The sequence below is a fragment of the Theropithecus gelada genome, chromosome 15, assembly GCF_003255815.1.
Source record: "Theropithecus gelada isolate Dixy chromosome 15, Tgel_1.0, whole genome shotgun sequence".
Classification (NCBI taxonomy): domain Eukaryota; kingdom Metazoa; phylum Chordata; class Mammalia; order Primates; family Cercopithecidae; genus Theropithecus; species Theropithecus gelada.
In genome coordinates this window covers 48290763-48312717 of record NC_037683.1, presented here as the reverse complement: position 1 = coordinate 48312717, position 21955 = coordinate 48290763, and the positions used below count along the sequence as shown (strand labels likewise).

General features: G+C 40.0%; 1 protein-coding gene, 1 non-coding gene and 1 pseudogene across 3 annotated transcripts in view; all 3 read right to left on the bottom strand.

The window, feature by feature from the left end:
• UBAP2 (ubiquitin associated protein 2) overlaps positions 1 to 21955 on the bottom strand; it is a 135421-nt gene that overhangs the window by 34001 nt on the left and 79465 nt on the right. For both annotated transcript variants that reach the window (XM_025358750.1, XM_025358749.1), the window contains exons 9-12: positions 17233 to 17298; positions 14313 to 14365; positions 7005 to 7072; positions 4184 to 4373 (exon numbers count right to left, since the gene is read on the bottom strand). In XM_025358750.1, coding sequence (XP_025214535.1) covers positions 4184 to 4373; positions 7005 to 7072; positions 14313 to 14365; positions 17233 to 17298 — 377 coding nt within the window. The remainder of the gene's footprint in view (positions 1 to 4183; positions 4374 to 7004; positions 7073 to 14312; positions 14366 to 17232; positions 17299 to 21955) is intronic.
• Positions 3661 to 3742, bottom strand: LOC112608801. Its single transcript, XR_003116085.1, has one exon. It is a non-coding gene; the product is annotated as a small nucleolar RNA SNORD121A (small nucleolar RNA).
• On the bottom strand, positions 21279 to 21689 carry LOC112607635 (annotated as a pseudogene).

Here is a 21955-nt window from a genome sequence, read left to right as displayed (position 1 = left end):
ACAAAAACACATTATTTTCCTAATCTGTGAACCACAGTCTTCATCTTTAATGATTACAAGATGTTCAGTCAAAGAAGAGATCAGTGTGAGATGACCCCACAAGATCAAATACAGGTCAGGTTGGGCACAGTGGCTCACACCTGTAACCCCAGTACTTTAGGAAGCCGAGGTGGGTGGATCACCTGAGGTCAGGAGTTAGAGACCATCCTGGCCAACATGGTGAAACCCCGTCTCTACTAAAAATACAAAAATTAGCCAGGCATGGTGGCGCATGCCTGTAATCCCAGCTACTCGGGAGGCTGAGACAGGAGAACAGCTTGAACCCAGGAGGTGGGGGTTGCAGTGAGCCGAGATTGCGCCACTGCACTCCAGCCTGGGTGACAAAGTGAGACTCCGTCTCTCGTGTGCGTGCACGCATGCATGCGCGCACACACACAAGATCAAATAGGTCAAAGAACTGAACTTAAGGGTTAATATTCCAAAATGAGGCACTGCAATACACAGGTATTTGAAGTTGAGCAAATACCATGGACACTATTTTCATTTCAAGCTGTTTAGATGACTAACACCACCAAATATGCTCCATAAATAAGCACAAAGAAAATAATGTTACTCCTCCCCCATTTGTCCTGTCAGGTCGATATCCAAAGAGGATGAACTATAAAAGACAATGGAAGATCAACTACATTTTTACATATCCAGATCATTCTGAAATGTAAGTTCTTCATCAAAAATAATATTTCTTTTCCTTTTTTTTTGAGATGGAGTCTCGCTCTGTCACCCAGGCTGGAGTGCAGTGGCATGATCTTGGCTCACTGCAAGCTCCGCCTCCTGGGTTCACTCCATTCTCCTGCCTTAGCCTCCCGAGCAGCTGGGACTACAGGCGCCCAGCACAACGCCCGGTTAATTTTTTTTTTTATTTTTTTTTTTATTTTATTTTATTTTATTTTATTATTTTTTTTTTTTTGAGACCGAGTCTCGCTCTGTAGCCCAGGCTAGAGTGCAGTGGCCGGATCTCAGCTCACTGCAAGCTCCGCCTCCCGGGTTCACGCCATTCTCCTGCCTCAGCCTCCCGAGTAGCTGGGACTACAGGCGCTGCCACCTCGCCCGGCTAGTTTTTTGTATTTCTTAGTAGAGACGGGGTTTCACCGTGTTAGCCAGGATGGTCTCGATCTCCTGACCTCGTGATCTGCCCGCCTCGGCCTCCCAAAGTGCTGGGATTACAGGCGTGAGCCACCACGCCTGGCCCAAAAATAACATTTCATATCCATTTAAGGTCAAAAACAAGCACTTTGCCTTCCCACAAGTAAGTTGAAACAATTACTTCTATTATCAACATTCAAAGGCAAGGAATATCCCAGTTGTATAGAAATCCAAACTTCTCCACTTTGAGTAAAACATTAGGTTACAGACAGCTGTGACACAGAATCCGCTCATACTGAAACAGTTGTGCTAACATTACTTATCACTGCTCCAGATTGTTTTTTCAGGTTGCCCAATAAACCAGTCTGAGGTTGCTACCAAATTGCAAAAATCCAGCTCAAGTCCACTGATTCAATGAAGGCTTCCGAGGTGATGACTCTCTTCATCCTGTTATCCTACATAATCCCTAACATGCATCAGCTAGTTTTATCAAATGCACTGTGTGCTTTACAACACAGCGAAATCACTGAATCAATGACTACTGCCGTGCCCTAGGTAATACATAGCATAGGCCTCTTAAGTCCACCTACACATTTAAATCAATGGAGAGACTTTTAAAATGTATACAATACACACATGTGCACACATGCACATACACACAAACACAAACAGTGCCCAAATTCCAATCCCAAAGATGAAGACACGTTTTGTTTCAGAGACTCGGGAAATACCATCCCCACTTCTGTTGCTGTTGTTATTTACTAGGTTCTCCAGGGATTTTACTTTACAATAATTATTATTTAGAGACAAGGTCTTGCTGTCAACCCAGGCTGGAGGGCCACAGAACAAACTCCTGGGCTCAAGTGATCCTCCCACGCCAGCCTCTCAAGTAGCTGGGACTATAGTAGCGAAGATTACAGGGCATGTGCCATGACGCCCAACTTATTTTATTTTAGCAAGATGAGGTCTCGATATGTTGCCGGGCTGGTCTCAAATTCCTGGCATCTCAAAATCTTCCTGCCTCAGCCTCCCAAATTTCTGGGATTTACAGCGATGAGTCACCATGCCTGGCCTCCCCAGTGATTTTTTTTGTTTGTTTTTTTTTGAGATAGAGTTTCTCTCTTGTCGCCCAGGCTGGAGTGCAATGGCACGACAGCTCACTGCAACCTCCACCTCCCGCATTCAGGTGATTCTCTTGCCTCAGCCTCCTGAGTAGCTGGGATTATAGGCGCCCACCACCAGGCCTGGCTAATTTTTGGTAGAGATGGGGTTTTACCACGTTGGCCAGGCTGGTCTCGAACTCCTGACCTCAGGTGATCCGCCCACCTTGGCCTCCCAAAGTGCTGGAATAACAGGTGTGAGCCACCGTGCCCAGCTCCCAGTGATTTTTAAAGTGCTGTAGGGTTGAGAACCACTGCTCTAATACAACACCACACAAACAATTCTTATTCTGCCTTCTCATGTTGGTCATTCTCATGCTGGTCACGACATAAAGCAACATATCTGAAGATCGCTGTGAAAACTCAAGTCCTTCTTATCAATTCAGTGGACAGGCATAGATTTCAGCAAGTCAGGAAGAGCATTACATAATTATACCAGTAGTAGAGGGAAAGGCAGAGGAGGAAAAGACTCTGGTGCTTCAATTAAAAATCAGGGTTTTTATTAGGCCTTCTCAAAATAGAGAAACCTTGGGCTGTCCTACTTCAAGCACTGATACCACCTCATATACCAATGATACTAAAAACACCAAGTCCCCAGGCCCAACACATGATATGGCTACACAGAGTAGAAAATACTAATGAAAAGTTTAAATATTCAATTCTCAATTTTATCAGGGTAAAACAAATGATTTGACTCAGGGGAAAAAATTGTTTCTCAGGAATAAATTTCAGGAAAAACACAGCAACAAACTAAAATAATTATCCCTAGGAAGAGCTGTAGTTCTGCGTCCATAGAACTTTCCAACTTCCCCTTGCCAGCTCAGAACTTTCTGCAGTTGGGTAGGAACTTCAGTTCACCATTCTAAAGCAACATTCTTGTATAAGCTATGATCTAAGGTTGTACTTCCATGAGCCTATCTTCACAGCCTTCACTAACAGTTCCTGAAGTTCTTTCTGGATGGGAGCTTAACTCACATTGGAAGTCAGAGTCATACAGCACTAAATGACACTGTTTCAATAAAAACACACCCAAACTATAAGGGCCTCTGTTAATCTTTTGGCATTTTAAGAAAATGTAGCTTATTTTACGGTGTTAGGAAAAAAAAAAAGCAAAAAATACAAGCACCTAGGCAGACTTAGAACTGTTTGTACATGATTTTATAGCAAGTCAATTCTGATAAACTTTTGCATTTAAGTAAATTGGAAAATAAGTGAGAAACTGAATATACTAACTATAGAGACAGAATATGAAACAAAATCCAAAGAAAACATTATTCAGAAGAAAGGGGTGCTTTCAATCTCAAGAGTGATCATCAGTTGAAAGAATTCGACAAATCATAAAAAAATTTTTATCTTTGTCCAGGAAACTCAGGTAGTTAAATTCCACATGGAATCATCAGCTATGTGCTTGGAAATTACCACATCATTGTTTTCTGGACTGAGATCTACTGTAGAATTTTCTGATGTTTTGTTTTAGAGATAGGGTCTCGCTCTGTCACCCAGTCTGGAGTTCAGTGGCATGATCATGGCTCACTGCAACCTCAAACTCCTGGGCTCAAGTGATCCTCCAGCCTCAGCCTCCCAAGTAACTGAGACTACAGGCACACAACACCACACTCAACTAATTTTTGTTGTTTGCTTTTATGTAGAGACAGAGTTTTGCTTTGTTGCCCAGGCTGGTTTCAAACTCCTGGGTTCAAGTAATCCTCATGCCTCAGCCTCCCAAAGTGCTGGGATTACAGGTATGAGCCATCATACCCGGCCTTACTGTAGATATTCTTATATTTAGAAAGTAATTATAAGGCATGTATCATATTCTAGAATACATTTGCTAATGGGTATATTTCTTAAAATCCCATACTGAAATAAAAGTGAGTTACCAGGCTCTGAGGAGAATACGAGTTGACAGCAGTGGAGCTGCCAGTCCCTGGTGCCATCTGATTGTTGTGTTGCGAATTTGTGAAGACAAGGGCTTGGCTAAAGCCCTGCTGTTGGGAAGTTTCAAAGGAGTTGGCTTCTGAGGCTTGACCGTGAGGAACAGGCTTCTGGAGCAAGGTTACCAGATCAATGCTAAGCAGACAAAAAACAATGAGGAATCAGTCATAAGCAAATCTTACCAACAAATGAATCTGAGAAGTCAATCAATATTAGTGAATTTACATTAAAAATCAAATGAGGAGAACCTTTGGAAAATGGGGTTTAAGGGGGCAAAAGGAGGGCATCATCCACACAAAAAAGCATACAAAGCCACAGAGACTGAAGCAGGGCTTCGCAGAAAAGAGAATCAAAAGGTGTATTGAGAAATTTTCAGAGTAATGACTAACACATTATAAACTTTGAAAACCTGGAGCAATAAAGTAAAATTAACCAATTTTCTCAAGTTTGGTTCACTTTACCTAGAATATTTTATCAATTTATTACCTAAAACCAGAGTTCCTAATAAATCTGTATTTTTAGGGAATGAAGACCTCACCTGCAGTAGACAATTCAGTAAGTTTCTTTTTTTTTTTTTTTTCTGAGACTGTCTCACTCTGTTACCAAGGCTGAAGTGCAGTGGTGTGACCCTGGCTCACTGCAACCACAGCCTCCTGGGTTCAAGCGATTCTCGTGCCTCCCAGCCTCCCAAGTAGCTGGGATTACAAGTGTGTGCCACCATGCCCGGCTAATTTTTGTATTTTTAGTAGAGACAGGGTTTCACCATGTTGGCCAGGTTGGTCTCAAACTCCTGATCTCAAGTGAGTCGCCTGCCTTGGCCTCTCAAAGAGCTGGGATTATAGGTGTGAGCCAACCTACCTGGCCAAGTTTCACATTTATCTTAAATTTTTACATTCTATCCCAAAATACATTTAAGTGTGTGTATACACACACATACACACATACACATACACACGCCCATATAATTTTATCTTTAAAATATTCAGGAATAAAGGCACAGTATAGTAACAAATATATTGTTAACCAGAACTCTCAAAACACCCCCAGAAAGACAGATATTCCAATTTGGACTACTTGACAAGAATAAGCTACAAACTTCCTGTACCAACTCTTTTCTAAATTTACCTAGTGTAGTAGGACCTGCCAGATGCGCCAGATTACCTAACCCGGTAATGAATGCTAGTCAATCCTTTCAAAGGCCAGTTCCCATCAGTTCTCCTAACTGACATTCTCACTATGTCAATGAGACAGGCAGATTCTGGGACAATTCAAGACTCATTCCTGACACACGGCAAAGTTCCTAGCCCTGAGTTCCTCTCCCTTATAGACTATAGCCAAGTTGAATTTCATGACAATGATCCCAGTACATTCACTGAATCATAAATACAATAGAGAAGGTATGTGCATTTAACAAGAAACTCTGAACAATCTCAAAACAATATACTACAAGACATAATCGTTAATCATTTTTATTTCCCTACAATGAAATCTCATCACCATCTCATTTAGCATGAGATTGATCCTGTTAGGTTCAAAACTGTCTTCATTTCTAAGGTATCATATGTATCCAGTCTTATCTTTCCAGATCACTACACTTTGAAACCACTTTCAAAGGTGTTTAGAGTTAGTGTGAAAACTAGAATGTAAATAAATGCTCTTCAGTCATTTGGTTCAGTGCACATTCTAAGAATGTTGTTGTTACCCCATAAATTCCTTCCTTTTCTGTAATCTAGTAGAGTAAAACTAGTAGAACTCAAATAGAGTAAGAGATCTGTATTAGTTCCAGAAGATCTAAATAAATGGTGCATGAAGAAATCAAAGGATACAATGTATTAAGTTCATTCTGTCAAAAAAAAAAAAAAACAGGTCTACAACAGTGAAAATAGCAACCATTTAAAAAGTTTAAGCCGGGCAGGCTGGCTCACGCCTGTAATCCCAGCATTTTAGGAGACCGAGGCAGGCAGATCACGAGGTCAGGAGTTCGAGACCAGCCTGGCCAATATGGTGAAACCACATCTCTACTAAAAATACAAAAATTAGCCTGGCGTGGTGGCAGGCACCTGTAAGTCCCAGCTACTTGGGAGGCTGAGGCAGAAGAATCACTTGAACCCAGAAGGTGGAGGGTGCAGTGAGCCGAGATCACATCACTGCACTCCAGCCTAGGCGACAGAGTGAGACCATCTCAAAAAAAAAAAAAAAAAAAAAAAAAAGCCGGACGTGGTGGCTCACACCTGTAATCCCAGCACTTTGGGAGCCCGAGGTGGGTGGATCACCTGAGGTTGGGAGTTCGAGACGAGACTAACCAACATGGAGAAACTCTGTTCCTACTAAAAATACAAAATTAGCCGGGTGTGGTAGCGCATGCCTGCAATTCCAGCTACTTGGGAGGCTGAGGCAGAAGAATCACTTGAATCCAGGAGGCGGAGGTTGCGATGAGCCGAGATCACACCATTGCACTCCAGCCTGGGCAAGAAGAGCGAAACTAACGTCTCAAAAAAGAGAAAAAAAAAAAAAAAGTTTAACATGATGTCTGCAACAACTGCTAACAAATCACAAAAATGATTACTATTTGAATTCATCAGTGGATACATCAATTAGGAAATGACTGAAACTCTGTCAGATCACCAAGTAGTAGTAAAATAAAGGTTAGCCTTGGATAAAAATGGAAAAAATAGAAAGAGACCCAAAAATAAAAATTCTTTTCCTGAGGCAAAAGATTTCAGTAATGCTTTGAATAACAAATATAAGATGGCAAAAAGTATTTACCTTTGCCCAGGTGAGATGTGATTCTCTGCTGGAACAGATGAGGCAGTGAAGACCTTTGTTTCAGAAAGCTGTATGGAAAGTTGAAAAATTTAATCTTATTCTATATACTATTAAACCTAAAACACAGACTTCCTGATCATTTGTAGCCATCAGTAGTCTCTTACACTTCATGTAACAGCTATTCTAAAGAAAATGAAACATACAAGTGACAAGTAATTTTCAAGTGAATGCAAATTTTTTTTCTGAGACAGGGTCTGGCACTGTTGCCCAGGAAGGAGTGCAGTGACGTGATCTCGGCTCACTGCAATCTGTGCCTCCTAGGTTCAAGCAATCTTCTCACCTCAGCCTCCTGAGTAGCTGGGCCTCCAGGCATGCACCAGCATGCACCATCACACCGGGCTAATGTTTGTATTTTTAGTAGGGACAGGGTTTTGCCATGTTGCCCAGGATAATTTCTAATTCCTAGCCTCAAGTGATGCACCCACTCAGCCTCCCGAAGTGTTGGGATTACAAGTGTAAGCCATGGCGCCCGGCTGCAAGTGAAGGCAATTTTAGATTGAAAAGCCTACAAGAATGATTTCAAATCAGGAAAATGAGATTAATGGTAAACAACACAGTGAAACACTCAAACCAGGGCTCAACCGCAGACTCACTTCTCTATTTGTCGTTACACAAAATGAGAATACCAATAAACCCATCAACAAAGCTACCAAAAATGCCAAAAAATTGAGAAGGTGGCCAGGAATGGTGGCTCACACCTGAAAGCCCAACACTCTGGGTGGCCGAGGCAAGAGGACTGCTTGAGGCCAGGAGTAAGACTTCATCTGTAGGGGGGAAAAAAAAAATTGGCTGGTCATGGTGGTGTGCACCTGTCCCAGCTACATGGGAGGCTGAGGCTGGAGAATCGCTTCAGTCCAGAGGTTGAGGATGCAGTGAGCCATCATCACACCACTGCACTCCACCCTGGGGAACAAAGTGAGATCCTGCCTCAAAAGTCATTAAGAAGTTTGAAAAGGTGAAATAATCGATGTTTTCTCCCCCCAAAGACAGATGTCTTTAGTATTTAATTGATGAATAATTTTGCATTTCATTTTTATTAAACCAAGGGTTTCTATTATTTTTAAAAAATTAATTTTATCACATTCTAACACATCCAATAAACCACAAATATTCAAACCAAATAACTGAATAAGTCTGGCATACGTAGGCTCCCATGAAACCATCACCACAATTATGACAGTGAATATATTCTTTACTCCCCCACAATTTCCACCTGTCCCTGTGGAATCGCTCATTCCCACCACTTGTCTGCATCCTCAGACAACCACTCACATGCTTTCTGACACTACAGATTAGGCTGCATTTTCTAGAATTTTAAATGAAATCATAAAAGTATCCAAATCTTTATTTCTCGCTTCTTTCACTCAGCATAATTAGTTTGAGATACAAGCACATTGTTTTTTAAATTTTTTATTATACTTTAAGTTCTAGGGTACATGTGCGCAACTTGCAGGTTTGTTACATATGTACACATGTGCCATGCTGGTGTGCTGCACCCATTAACTCGTCATTTACATTAGGTAGATCTGCAAATGCTATCCCTCCCCCATCCCTCCACCCTACAACAGGCCCCGCTGTGTGATGTTCCCCTTCCTGTGTCCAAGTGTTCTCATTGTTCAGTTCCAAACTATGAGTGAGAACATGTGCTGTTTGGTTTTCTGTTCTTGCGATAGTTTGCTGAGAATGATGGTTGCCAGTTGCATCCATGTCCCTACAAAGGACATGAACTCATCCTTTGTTAAGGCTGCATAGTATTCCATGGTGTACATGTGTCACATTTTCTTTTCTTTTTTTTTTTTTTTTTTTTTTTTTTTTTTTTTTTTTTTTTTTTTTGAGACCGAGTCTGGCTCTGTGGCCCAGGCTGGAGTGCAGTGACGCGATCTCAGCTCATTGCAAGCTCCAGCTCCCGGGTTCACGCCATTCTCCTGCCTCAGCCTCCCGAGTAGCTGGGACTACAGGCGCCTGCCACCATGCCCGGCTAATTTTTTTGTATTTTTAGTAGAGATGGGGTTTCACCTTGTTAGCCAGGATGGTCTTGATCTCCTGACCTCATGATCCGCCCGTCTCGGCCTCCCAAAGTGCTGGGATTACAGGCTTGAGCCACCGCGCCCGGCCGTCACATTTTCTTAATCCAGTCTGTCACTGATGGACGTTTGGGTTGGTTCCAAGTCTTTGCTATTGTGAATAGTGCCACAATAAACATACTTGCATGTACATTGTTTTAACTCACTTTTATGGCATTCAGGATAAATTTTTTGAAACCTCAACTGACATTAATAAAAGATACGTGTTCTTTTTACGTTTTCAATGTGGGGACTCGGCTTTGAAAGCCTGGAAAACGTTGATCTAATGAGGTAACATGGAAAACATAAAAATGCTACTCAAAAGAGTCCCATAATTCTTGTCAACTCTAAATGTCTCAGAAACACTGTTTAAAACCAGACTTCCTGCTTCAGACAGTATGTGTAAGCAGGAGGTAAATCAGACAGTAGGTGTTCATTTTCTTCAACAATATAAAAGTGCTAAATTGTTTACTGTTTCAACAAGTCAACAAGAATGGCCTAAGTTGCATCCTATTCCAAAACGGTGTGTGGGAAGGGTTTTTTTTTTCTTCTTCTTTTCTTTTCTGGGAGACAGACCTCACTCTGTCACCCAGGCAAGAATGCAGTGACACGATCACTGAGGCTCACTGCAGCTACAAACTCAACCTCCCAGGCTCAAGCATTCCTCCCACCTCCACCTCCCAAGTAACTGGGACTACAGGCACCTGCCATCACACACAGCTATTTTAAAATTTTTTTGTAGAGACAAGGCCTCCCTGTGTTGCCCAGGCAGATCTTGATCTCCTGGGCTCAAGCGATCCTCCTGCCTCAGCCTCCCAAAGTGCTAGGATTACAGGCATGAGCCAATGTGCCTGCCCCAAGGTAGCATATTTTCATATTTCCAGTGAATCCATTTTTGCCTGAAAGAAACTTACAAATTAAATCAATTTAAGAAAAAGAAGTATGAGGTAAATGAGAACTACTATAAACACTGACTATCTAAACATGGTAATAAAACCCTGAATGGTTCCCTTCTTTTTTTTTTTTGAGATGGCGTTTTGCTCTTGCTGCCCAGGATGGAGTGCAATGGCGTGATCTCGGCTCACCGCAACCTCTACCTCCTGGGTTCAAGCAATTCTGCTGCCTCAGCATCCCAAGAAGCTGGGATTACAGGCATGCGCCACCATACCCAGCTAATTTTGTATTTTTAGTGGAGACAGAGTTTCACGATACTGGCCAGGCTGGTCTCGAACTCCTGACCTCAGGTGATCCACCCGCCTCGGCCTCCCAAAGTGCGGGGATTACAGGCATGAGTCACCGTGCCCAGCCTTTTTGTTTTTTATTTTTTATTTTTTTTGAGACGGAGTTTCGCTCCTGTTGCCCAGGCTGGAGTGCAATGGCGCAATCTCGGCTCACTGCAAGTGCCTCCCGGGTTCAACTGATTCTCCTGCCTCATTCTCCCAAGTAACTGGGATTACAGGCACCCACCATCACACCCGGCTAATTTTGTGTTTTTAGTAGAGACAGGGTTTCACCACGTTGGCCAGGCTGGTCTTGAACTTCTGACCTCAGGTGATCCACCCACTGCGGCCTCCCAAAGTGCTGGAATTACAGGCGTGAGCCACTGTGTCTGGCCTTTTTTTTTTTTTTTTTTTAAAGGAAGGGCCAGGCACAATGGCATGCACCTGTAATCTCAACTACTTGGAGGCTGAGGCAAGAGGATCCCTTGAGCACAGGTGTTTGGGGACGGAGTGAGCTGGGCAACAGTGCAAGACCTAGTCTCTAAAATGAAAAAAAAGGCTGGGCGCAGTAGCTCATGCCTGTAATTCCAGACCTTTGGGAATCCGAGTCGGACGGATCACTTGAGGTTAGGAATTCAAGACCAGCCTGGTCAACATGGTGAAATCCCGTCTCTACTAAAAATACAAAAATTGGCCAGGCATGGTGGCACGCATCTATTAATTCCAGCTACTCGGGAGGCTGGGGTGGGAGAATCACTTGAACCCAGAGGTGGAGGTTGCAGTGAGCCAAGATCGTGCCACTGCACTCCAGCCTGCGCAACAGGGAGAGACTCCATCTCAAAAAATAAAAAATAGATTAATTAAATTTTTTAAAAAAGGAGAAAGGAGGTGACTAGTTATTGTTCTAAAATCTAGAAGGAATCTAGGATTCACATTTTAGATTATTCCCCTACCAATCAGCATTACTTTGTATCACCGCAGAGAAATTTAAAATTTTTTGTGATTCCAAAGAAAAAAATACCCAAATTCTATCTGTTAACTCTTTTCACGAATTACATATTTTGACACAGCAGAATGTTAATGTCTCTCTGGAGTACATGTATACTGCCTGATACCACGTGTTCATCAAAAGACTTCATGTGACCCACAGAAAACTCCAATAATTTAGGCAGGACAGTTATTATGATATTCATTATACAGATGAAAAATAGGAGGCTCGGACTGGAAAGACGCCTTGTTGAAGGTCAACAGCTAGAATTTACACAGAATTCTGTCTTCTGATCCCTTGCTGATTTTCTAACATGCCTGCTGATCCTGACAGGCAACCAGATGTAAAGCTTTTAGCCCTGCAACCTTCTCCTAACCCACCTCGCAACAAAACCCTAGCAAAAATGTTAATAATACAAAACATTTATATGTGGGATGGTTCTGTTCAAAATAAGGTAAGGTGTCCAAAGACTGTCCACTTTGACTTCCCTTTAATACTAGTGCCCAACCCTCCACTGGTTTAAATAACCACTTATCAAGTCCAGCTGCTGATATTAAAGGTATCAAACATCATACCAGTATGATGCACAGCCAGGGATAGCTAGAGAGCCAGGTGGCATCGTAACACTAAGGACTTTCAATTAGTATGTAGCAGCAGTGAAAATATCCCCCAAATCCTAACTAAATGAACATGTCTACTCTCATCTTTGTCACACTCTACCGAGCTCACTCCTCACAAGGCAGATTTAATCCTGCTAAAAAAAGGAAGCAAAAGTGCAAAGTTTAAAAAAAAAAAAAAATGCTTGTCCAAAAATTGCTTAATTTTGGCCAGGCATGGTGGCTTACACCTGCAATCCTGGCACTTTGGGAAGCCAAGGCAAGAGAACTGCTTGAGCCTGGGGGGTTGAGGCTGCAGTGAGCTATGATGGCACCACCGGACTCCAGCCTGAGCGACAGAGCAAGAGCAAGGCCCTGTTTCAAAAAAAAAAAAAAAATTAAAATACTTATTTTTTACAAGGTAAAATGAACCTATCTATGGTAGTGGGTTGTTCAAACACCACTTAAAACACAAATAATACTGTATGTGAAGGAGTAGTAAGACCCAAGGAATAATGCCCTGCCTAAGGTCATTAAACAAGTCAAGCAGAAATCATGTGTCTTGTTTCTCATTCCAAGCAGGTCCTGTTAGCATAAATGGAAACACATATGGAGACAGAGAAAAAGATAGAATCTCAAAGTCTGGGTCATTGTAAATAGTTTTGAGGATCTGTATTTGTAACCCATTTATTCTTTCCTGCTCAATGTCTGCTCAAACTCTGTGTCAGGCAGATACCAAACTCAAGAGTTCTAGAACTTGATAGTCAAACAGAAAAGAGGTATAAAATATGGTATTGGGTTATTTATCCCTTTTTTCTCTTTATTATTTAACTTTTTTTTTTCCAAAAAAAATACTATGCTGAAAGCAGAACTTATAGACTGACAGTACCCAGAAGCTAGTGTAATATGCTCAAAAATATCTGTGGAATAAACGAATTTTTTTTTTTTTTAAAGCGTTCTTCTAGTCAAAACGGGAAGAGGTTGGGCATGGAACCAGAGCAACCCTATTCAGGTTACTTTCAACTGTGACCCAAAATATAGATTCTCCTTTAATGAAAATATTCTAAAGAATAGTAGTTCACAAATCTGGGCAACAGTGTCAGCTGGCTATCAGGTCAAACAAAACAGAGATAAGCTTTAAAAAAAAAAATCAATCCTACTTAACACCTGGTAATTTTGTTTGTTTGCTTTAAGACGCATTCTTGCTCTGTCACCCAGGCTAGAGGGCAGTGGAAAGATAATGCAGCACTGAAGTCCTGGGCTCAAGAGATCCTCCTGCCTTAGCCTCCTGAGTAGCTGAGACTACAGATGCACAACCAAACAACCAGGTAATTTTTTTTTTTTTTTTTTTGAGACGGAGTCTCGCTCTGTCACCCAGGTTGGACTGCAGTGGCCGGATCTCAGCTCACTGCAAGCTCCGCCTCCTGGGTTTACGACATTCTCCTGTCTCAGCCTCCCGAGTAGCTGGGACCACAGGCGCCCGCCACCATGCCCGGCTAGTTTTTTGTATTTTTTAGTAGAGATGGGGTTTCACCATGTTAGCCAGGGTGGTCTCGATCTCCTGACCTCATGATCCACCCGTCTCGGCCTCCCAAAGTGCTGGGATTACAGGCTTGAGCCATGGCGCCCGGCCGGTAATTTTTTTATTATTATTTTTTTGTAGAGACAGGGTCTCACTTTGTTACTCAGGTAGGTCTCATATTCCTGGCTTTAGGTGATCCTCATACCTTAGCTTCTCAGAGTGCTGGAATTATAGTTGTGAGCCACTACGCCCAGCCTAACACCTCAACTTTTTTTCTTGTTTGGTTTTTCCAGTTTCCCAAATCATCTTGACACTTGGTCATTTTTAAGCATGAAAACAAATATTCTCAAAAATCTGAAAACACTAAGTTCCTTCTAAGAAGCATCTGCTAAAAAAGCCAACTCTCTAAAACCCTGGCTACGATGACAAAAAAGAAGCCAAGATGAGATAAGATGTCTCAGGCTCTTTCTTCCAAGTAACAAAGCCCCCAGCAAACACCGAAAGACAGGTATCTGCCGGGCGCAGCGTCTCACACCTGTAATCCCAGCACTTTGGGAGGCTGAGGCAGGTGGATCACCTGAGGTCAGGAGTTTGAGACCACCCTGACCAAAATGGTGAAACACCGTTTCTGCTAAAAAAAAATACAAAATTAGGCAGGCGTGGTGGCACACACCTGTAATCCCAGCTATTTGGGAGGATGAGGCAGGAGAATTGCTTGAATCCAGGAGGTGAGGGTTGCAATGAGCCGAGTTCACGTCACTGCACTCTAGCCTGGGCAACAAAAGCAAAATTCCACCTCAAAAAAAAAAAAAGAAAAAAGAAAAAGAAAGAAAGGTCTCATCTGACAGCAAACACTTACATCTTCAGTCCAGTCTTCTGTTGTCCACTCCTCCACAGAATTCTTCCAAGCCCCTGTTGGGAAACAACAGCAATTAAAGTTTATACCACAAAGTCAAATACAATCTGAGTCCAAATGAATCCTTTTTGTGTACTATTCAGGAAAAGATATATATACCTCACTAGCAATTTAGTTTACAACCCAAGAAACAGGATGATCTTAATCTATTCTCGGTAAAATCAGTAATACTTCTTTTCTCCCCTTCTCTTTGAAGTAATGTTTACAAATGTAACTTGACTAGTAGTCACTATCTACATAACCGCAAATCAGTGTTTAAAATGGATTTTGCTTCAATATAGGTCACATCCAAGCAATGCTGCCATGATTAAGAAAGTATGGACATAGCACAAATATAGACATTTAACAATGGTTTGATTTCTTATGATGTAGTCTTTAAAACAAAAAATTTCATTTTAAGGCAAATCTGTCTTGGACCCTATTTTAGTTGGATTACTGAACTATCAAATTTAGAGAAGCATCCTTTTAATAAAATGTTAGCTCTACTATATGGTTTCCTAATAGGTCTCCAGCAAAGTTTAACATTACTCTTGCTTGTATCAAGTCTGCTGCTTTAAGTTCTGAAGACAGTACACAGGATGCACTCAAACAGTTCTTACAGAATACTCTTCCATAACACATCTAAGTACTTTAAAGAAAAGTGTTGCTACTCAAAAAATGCTTATTTACAGATCTTATATAAGTAGAGGGCCATTGTTTATAGTATGTACTAAAAAACATGCCCATAGATAACAGTTTTAAAGGAAATACACTAAGAAATTAACGACGACTAACCCCAGAAAGCGGGATTATGGATGTTTTCAGTTCCTTTATAGGAAGCAAGGAGTTAATCATCTGACACACAAAATTCTGTTTCTCTCCAAAAGTTGTGTATGGAGAGGGAAAAGGAGGAGGGGCATGCTTGTGAGACAAAAGAAGTCAGGTAACCATGTCTACCTTCCTTAGAATCATGTAAATAGGGGAATAACTGACCTCCTCCTAAGTAAAATGATGATTGTCTCTTAGAAAGAGAGTCCTTATTTGTGGAATGTTTTTAACACGATATACTGATTTCAGATTGGGATGGCTCTCTGTGAAATATGATGTAAACTGTGCCAATATTTGGGTGTAAAATACAGATGGTTTCAAAACGGAAAACATTTAATTCTGAGAAACCACTAATAACACTGGAAATGTGGAGGATGAAGTTAATGAAAGCCAGCATGGTAAGACAAAGCTTGATGGGGAAGATGAAATATACACACACACAGATATAAAGGATACACACACACGGATACAAAGGAAAATTTCCAGGAGAAAAACAATGATGAAACATTACAAAAACCTACATAAAAAATATTAAAAGTATTCTAAAGCTTAAAATATACATTCTTTTTTCTAAGTTTTAAAACTGCAATAAAATACACATAAATTTGAACAGCTCAGCCACTATACATACAGTTAATGTAGTAAGTTAAAACAGGCTTTTATACATGATATGCAGTAAGAATGACCTACCATGACAATTCAGGAGGTATCTTAAAAATAAAAAAAAAACAGTCTGGGCATGGTGGCTCATGCCTGTAATCCCAGCACTTTGGGAGGCTGAGGTGGGTGGATCACGAGGTCAGGAGTTCAAGACCAGCCTGGTCAATATGGTGAAACCCTGTCTCTACTAAAAATACAAAAATTAGCGGGGCGTGGTGGCGTGTGCCTATAGTCCCAGCTACTGGGGAGGCTGAGGCAGGAGAATCGTTTGAACCCGGGAGGCGGAGGTTGCAGTGAGCTGAGATCATGCCACTGCTCCAGCCTGGGCAACAGAGACTCCATCTCAGAAATAAATAAATAAATAAATAAATAGGCCTGGAGCAGTGGCTCATGCCTGTAATTGCAGCACTTCGGGAGGCAGAGGTGGGTGGATCACCCGAGGTCAGGAGTTTGAGACCAGCCTGGCCAACATGGTGAAACCCCGTCTCTACTAAAAATACAAAGAATTAGCCAGAGGTGGTGACTCACATCTATAAATCCCAGTTACTTGGGAGACTGAGGCAGAATTGCTTGAACCCAGGAGGTGGAGGTTGCAGTGAGCCGAGATCATGCCATTGCACTCCAGCCTGGGCAACAAGAACAAAACTCCATCTCAAAAAAAATAATAAAAATAAAAATAAAATAATAAAAATAATAAAAAAAGACTGGCCTACCACTTTGAGAGCAGTATTTTGAAAATAATTAAACACAACTTTGGACTTGCATAGTAGGGTGAGAATCTGAGTACATTTAAAAGCAAGTACAAGGCACTATGTAGCCTGAAGGAAAAACAGGAAAACAGTTAAAAGCAGAGATGCAACATGATAGAGTGGCGTGTCAGGAAATTACAGGGAAAACTCCCATGTCAGAAGCAAGTGCCACACTGCAGGAACTAGCCATACAGACTATAAAAAATTCCAGACATTAAATACAGAAGGCAGAGGCTCAGGTCCTAATCATATTTTGGAATATTAAAATTTTAATTTGGTTCACATTAGACCTACACCCCAAAACATAAGGGAAAAACTTCAACAATCCTTATTTTCAGCTTAAAATAATGTATTTGAGATGAATGCTTCGGGTTCAGTTTAACTTGGTGTTAGTCCTCTAATGAATGTATGTTAAAGAAGGCCACTTAGGAAAAAGGAAAACAATGGTGAAAATTCTGTGGCACCTTGAAAGTCAATCAAACATTTCCATTAGCAAACTGCAAATTTGATTACCAAATAAATGGGTATAGTTTACAAACATTTATCTGATAAATTTGTATTAGCTAGCTTTGATAAAAAATGAAAGATATTGCAAGCAATTTATAAGATTCTTAACTTAAAAAATTAAAAAAATTAAGTATTCATACCTTTGAGTCCATAAGAACTTTTGTTTGACAGATCCTGAGCTACGTTGTGAGTATCTGATGCCAGTTCTGTGGATCAATGTAAAATTGAGCGTTTAAACATATCAAAAGAATGAAAGTATTCATCACAAGAGAAGATAGTCACCGTCAAAGCTATGTATATGCTGCGTTACTGCCCAAGGATAGTGAAATGTAGTTGAAATCCATACTCTTACAGGTCACTGCAAATCAAGTTATGAATTTTATCCCTGATGGCTCTTGGACGCTCAAATTACTTCAATTATTCTCACTCTCATGCCCATGTTTACCAAGTTCCCTTCTCACTCATCAAAGACAGTATTCTAATCTGTTTAACAGGTACCAGTTTTTAGAAAACTTATCAATTAGCATTCTGAGTATACACAAGTCTTTCTAGTTTGGTTAATTTGAATGCTCCTCACATTGCGAACAGATTTGTGGTTATTGTACCATCAACAGTTGGGTATCTGAGCCTATAAGGCCGAGTCCTGGACTCAGAACTCCCTTATCAACAAGCCAATATCATTCTGTGAGGCCTCTGGAAAAACAGCCAGCACCATCAGCTGATGACATCCTTTAACTGTATTCTACAACAAACTGGTTTTGCTTATCTAAATGCTTTTCAGCAAGAAATCTGCTACTTTAAATAATAAGTGGGAGGAGATGAAAGAAGAAAGAGAGGAGGAAAGATAAAATAAGAAAAAAAGTAACTAATTGACTAATTCAACATTCTGCTTCAACAGCTGGACAACATTCGGCTTCAAAGCCATGGAAGTGGGCACAGCTTCCACACACAGTTCCTCCACACTGTGTGGAAGCTGTGCACAGTGGTGCAGGGCTGTAGTTCCAGCTACACAGGAGGGTGATGGAGGAGGATCACTTGAGCCCAGGAGTTTGAGGTTGCAGTGCACTAAGATTATGCCTGTGAATACCAACTACACTCCAGCCTGGGCAACAAATTGAGACCCCCATCTCTTAAAAAAAGAAGAAGAAAAAAAACATCAGTGGAGGTATTAATAAAGGCACTATAATATCACATACATATTTTTGTTTGGATGTGTTTTCATTCCACTTTTATAAAAACCTAAGAATGGGGTTGTCAGATGGTATGATAAAGGTATGCTTTCCCACCAGGCATGTATATGAGTACCTGTTATTCCACAATCCTCACCAGCACTTGGAATTTTTCGTTTCCTTTAAAGTCATTTTAATAGGTGAATGGGCGTAACTCAATGTGGCTTTACTTTGTATTTCCCCAATGACGAATGATGATGAGCACATTCTTACGGATTTGTTTGCTATCCATTTATCATCTTCCCTTGTAAATGCAAATACTTTGCTTTCTATGAACTTTTTCTGTTAAAATAATTACAGATTCACAGGAAATTATCCTTCACCAGTCTCCGTGTTGAAATAGACATTACACAAAGTTTACCACGTCTAACCCTCTTCAAGTGTACAATTTAAGTGGCACTGAGTATATTCCCAATGCTGTACAATCACTACTATCCATTTCTAGAACTTCTTCCATTTTTTTCCCCATTTTTAATTGCTCATTTGTTTTAGGGGGTTGTTTTCTTATTACTGAATTGTGAGAGTTCTTTATTTTGTATATAAGTCCTTATCAAATATGGATTTTATATAAACATTTTCTCCAAGACTACAGCTCATCCTATCATTTTTCTCTTCAGAAGAATTTTACAATTTTTGATAAAATGTACTTTGTCAGTTTTCTCTTTTATGACTCAGGCTTATCAGATTCTATATAAGAAATCTTCACCTAACCTAAAGTCACTAAGATTTGCCACTGTAAGTTCTTTGTAAGTTGTACTTTTAGGTTTCATGTTTAAGTATAAACTTGCAGGGTAATTTCTGTATACAGTATAATGTATGGCATTGAACTGCCTCATAATCTTTGACAAAAAACAATTAGCCATATGTATATGTAAACTACTATGCTATTGATTTATATGTCTTGCTTACTGTAGTGTTAGAGCAGTTCTTAAAATTAGGGAGTGTAGAACTTTTTTTTCTTTTCAAAACTGTTTATGCTACTTTAGTCCCTTTAATATTATATAAAAATTTTAGAGTCAAGTGGTCAAGGCCAGGCAAAGTATCTCACACCTGTAATCCCACCACTTTGGGAGGCTGAGGTGGGCAGATCACTTGAGGTCAGGAGTTCAATACTGACCCGGCCAACATGGTGAAACCCCGTCTCTGCTAAAAATACAGGGGAAAAAAAAAAAAACCAGCTGGGCATGGTGGCACACACCTGTAATCCCAGCTACTCAGGAGGCTGAGGTAGGAGATCACTTGAACCCAGGAGGTGGAAGGTTGCAGTGAGGTAAGATTGCAACACTGCACTCCAGCCTGGGTGAGAGTGAGAATCCATCTCAAAAAAAAGAATCAAGTTGTCAAAAATCTGAGAAGATTTTGATTGGAATTATGCTGAAGCTATCGATCAATATGGAGAGAAATGACATTTCAAAGATTTTGAGTCTTCCAATTCATGAACACTGAATATGCTCCCTTTTATTAGGGTCTTCTTTTATCTTTCCCAACATGTTGCATAATATCAACATACAAATCTTGCATATATATAGTCAGAAATACAACTATTTCTTGTTTTTTTGGTACTCTAAAAAAAGTACTGTTTTTCTTATTCTTTGTTTACAATTGTTCATTGCTAGTAAAGAAGCACCATAATTATATTTTAATGCTGGTTATAATTCTATACGCATTTGTTAGAATTCATCCTCTATACCTCTAAAGGGAGAATTTTATCATATATATATATAAACTACATCAACAAATTTGATTTTTTTAAAAAATCAGTGGGGAATATTTACATGAGATGGACTACCATGGATTAATAAATTCAAAGACTGAGTCAATAAAAACTAAATATCACAACAGTAAGACTAAAATATATTAAAGTGGTATATCCCTCTATTTATTGTCTTCTTTATTTTCTCTCAATATTGTTTTCTATTTTTTCTAATCTTACATATTTTACATATCATTAGACTTATTCCTAGGTATTTGGTGTTTTCTGGAGCTACTAGCAATTTTTTTCCATTTTCTGTTTGTTGACGATTTACAGAAATACATTCATTCATGAAACTTGTGTCTTGCATTTTGTGCTTGTGAAACTCGCCAATAATTCATCTATAGTTTCTTTTACATAATCACAGAAAACAATGGTTTATTCTCCCTTTCCAGTCCTTATGGCTTACTTATTTTTCTTTATTGCACTGGCTAGGACCTCCAGAACAGTGCGAATGGAAGCAGTGACCACATGTTTTTATCCTGTTCCAGAGGAAAAACACTCAATATATCACCAGTGACTGTAATACCTGCTGTAAGTTTACAGATATTCCTTATCTGATTAAGGAAATTCCTTGTATTTCTAATTGCCAGGGTTTTGTTTGTTTTTAATTAGAAAAATTATTTCTGCTCCTTTCATAGATCTTATTGTTCAGGAAACAGTCATACATACATATTTGGAATAATGTATTATCACACTCCCTATTAAAAGGCAAGGCACCATAGGTAAAACTGATCAGCCATCCAGAATTCTCAACTTATGGAATCTTGCTTCTTGATTTTACATTAATTCTGAAAATCAGAAATGTCATCTACAAAAAAAAGTTAAAGGGGCTATAAAACATAATCACTTTATTCAATACTATATTTGTAAACTGGAGTATATTTTCTTTAAAAAACGAAAAACTAAGAAGAGAATGTCACTCAACATCACTGATCTCAACAGATCAGCAGGAAAAAAAATACTGTGATAAACTTGTCTCTGATACCAAGAAGAAATTTTACTCCAAGCATCAATACACTTCCAGTGTTTTCACTACATATTTCTTTACTGCTGCTCTTCATTCTTTTCCACATTTCACAATAGCGGATTGGTATAGACTTTAAAACTTCATTGACAGGAGCAAATCCAGTATCCATTGATTTCTTCTCAAAAGGCACTCTAACCTATCAGATTGCCTGGCAGTTTCATTCTCATGAATACTCTAACTGTAAAAAAAACTCAATAGGACACAAACAAATCCAAAGAATAGAAGAAGAAATTTGCTGCGTTTGGGGATATCTGGTGCATTTGACTGGTCCAGGATTATGAAACCTAAACCTCCCACTGTAAACAGGAAGCTGGATGCAAGTCCTTCCATAATAATATATTGTCCATTTACTCTGTACACCAAGAAAGCTACTGGCCTCTGATGCCCATGTTCATCGGTCACAGAGCCAACACTTGGAGGTTCAACAATAACATCATAAATTATTCCTCTGGTCATGAGGAAGCAAGACATCACCACCAAAGCATACACAGTCATGGCTGAAGGCATGTGCAGCCTGGTCGGCTTCGTCAGCTTCACGTTGGGACATTCAAGCACTAAGAATGGGCCGTGGTACAAAGTCTCCATGTTGCTGGAATCAAAGACCATTTTCCGGCTCAAATCCCACATGCCATTCAGAAACACTGTTGGTTTCTTTTAATCATGAACGAATATTGAATGCTTTTCCTTACAGAAATAATCATAAGGATTTTTATCTTTAATTCTGTTAAATGGATAATACTTATTTCTGTATTTTTATATATAACACACATAACATGAAATCTACCCTTTTACAGTAGACGGCTGAATAATTTTTAGTATATTCACAATTTGTGTAACCATCACCTCTGAAA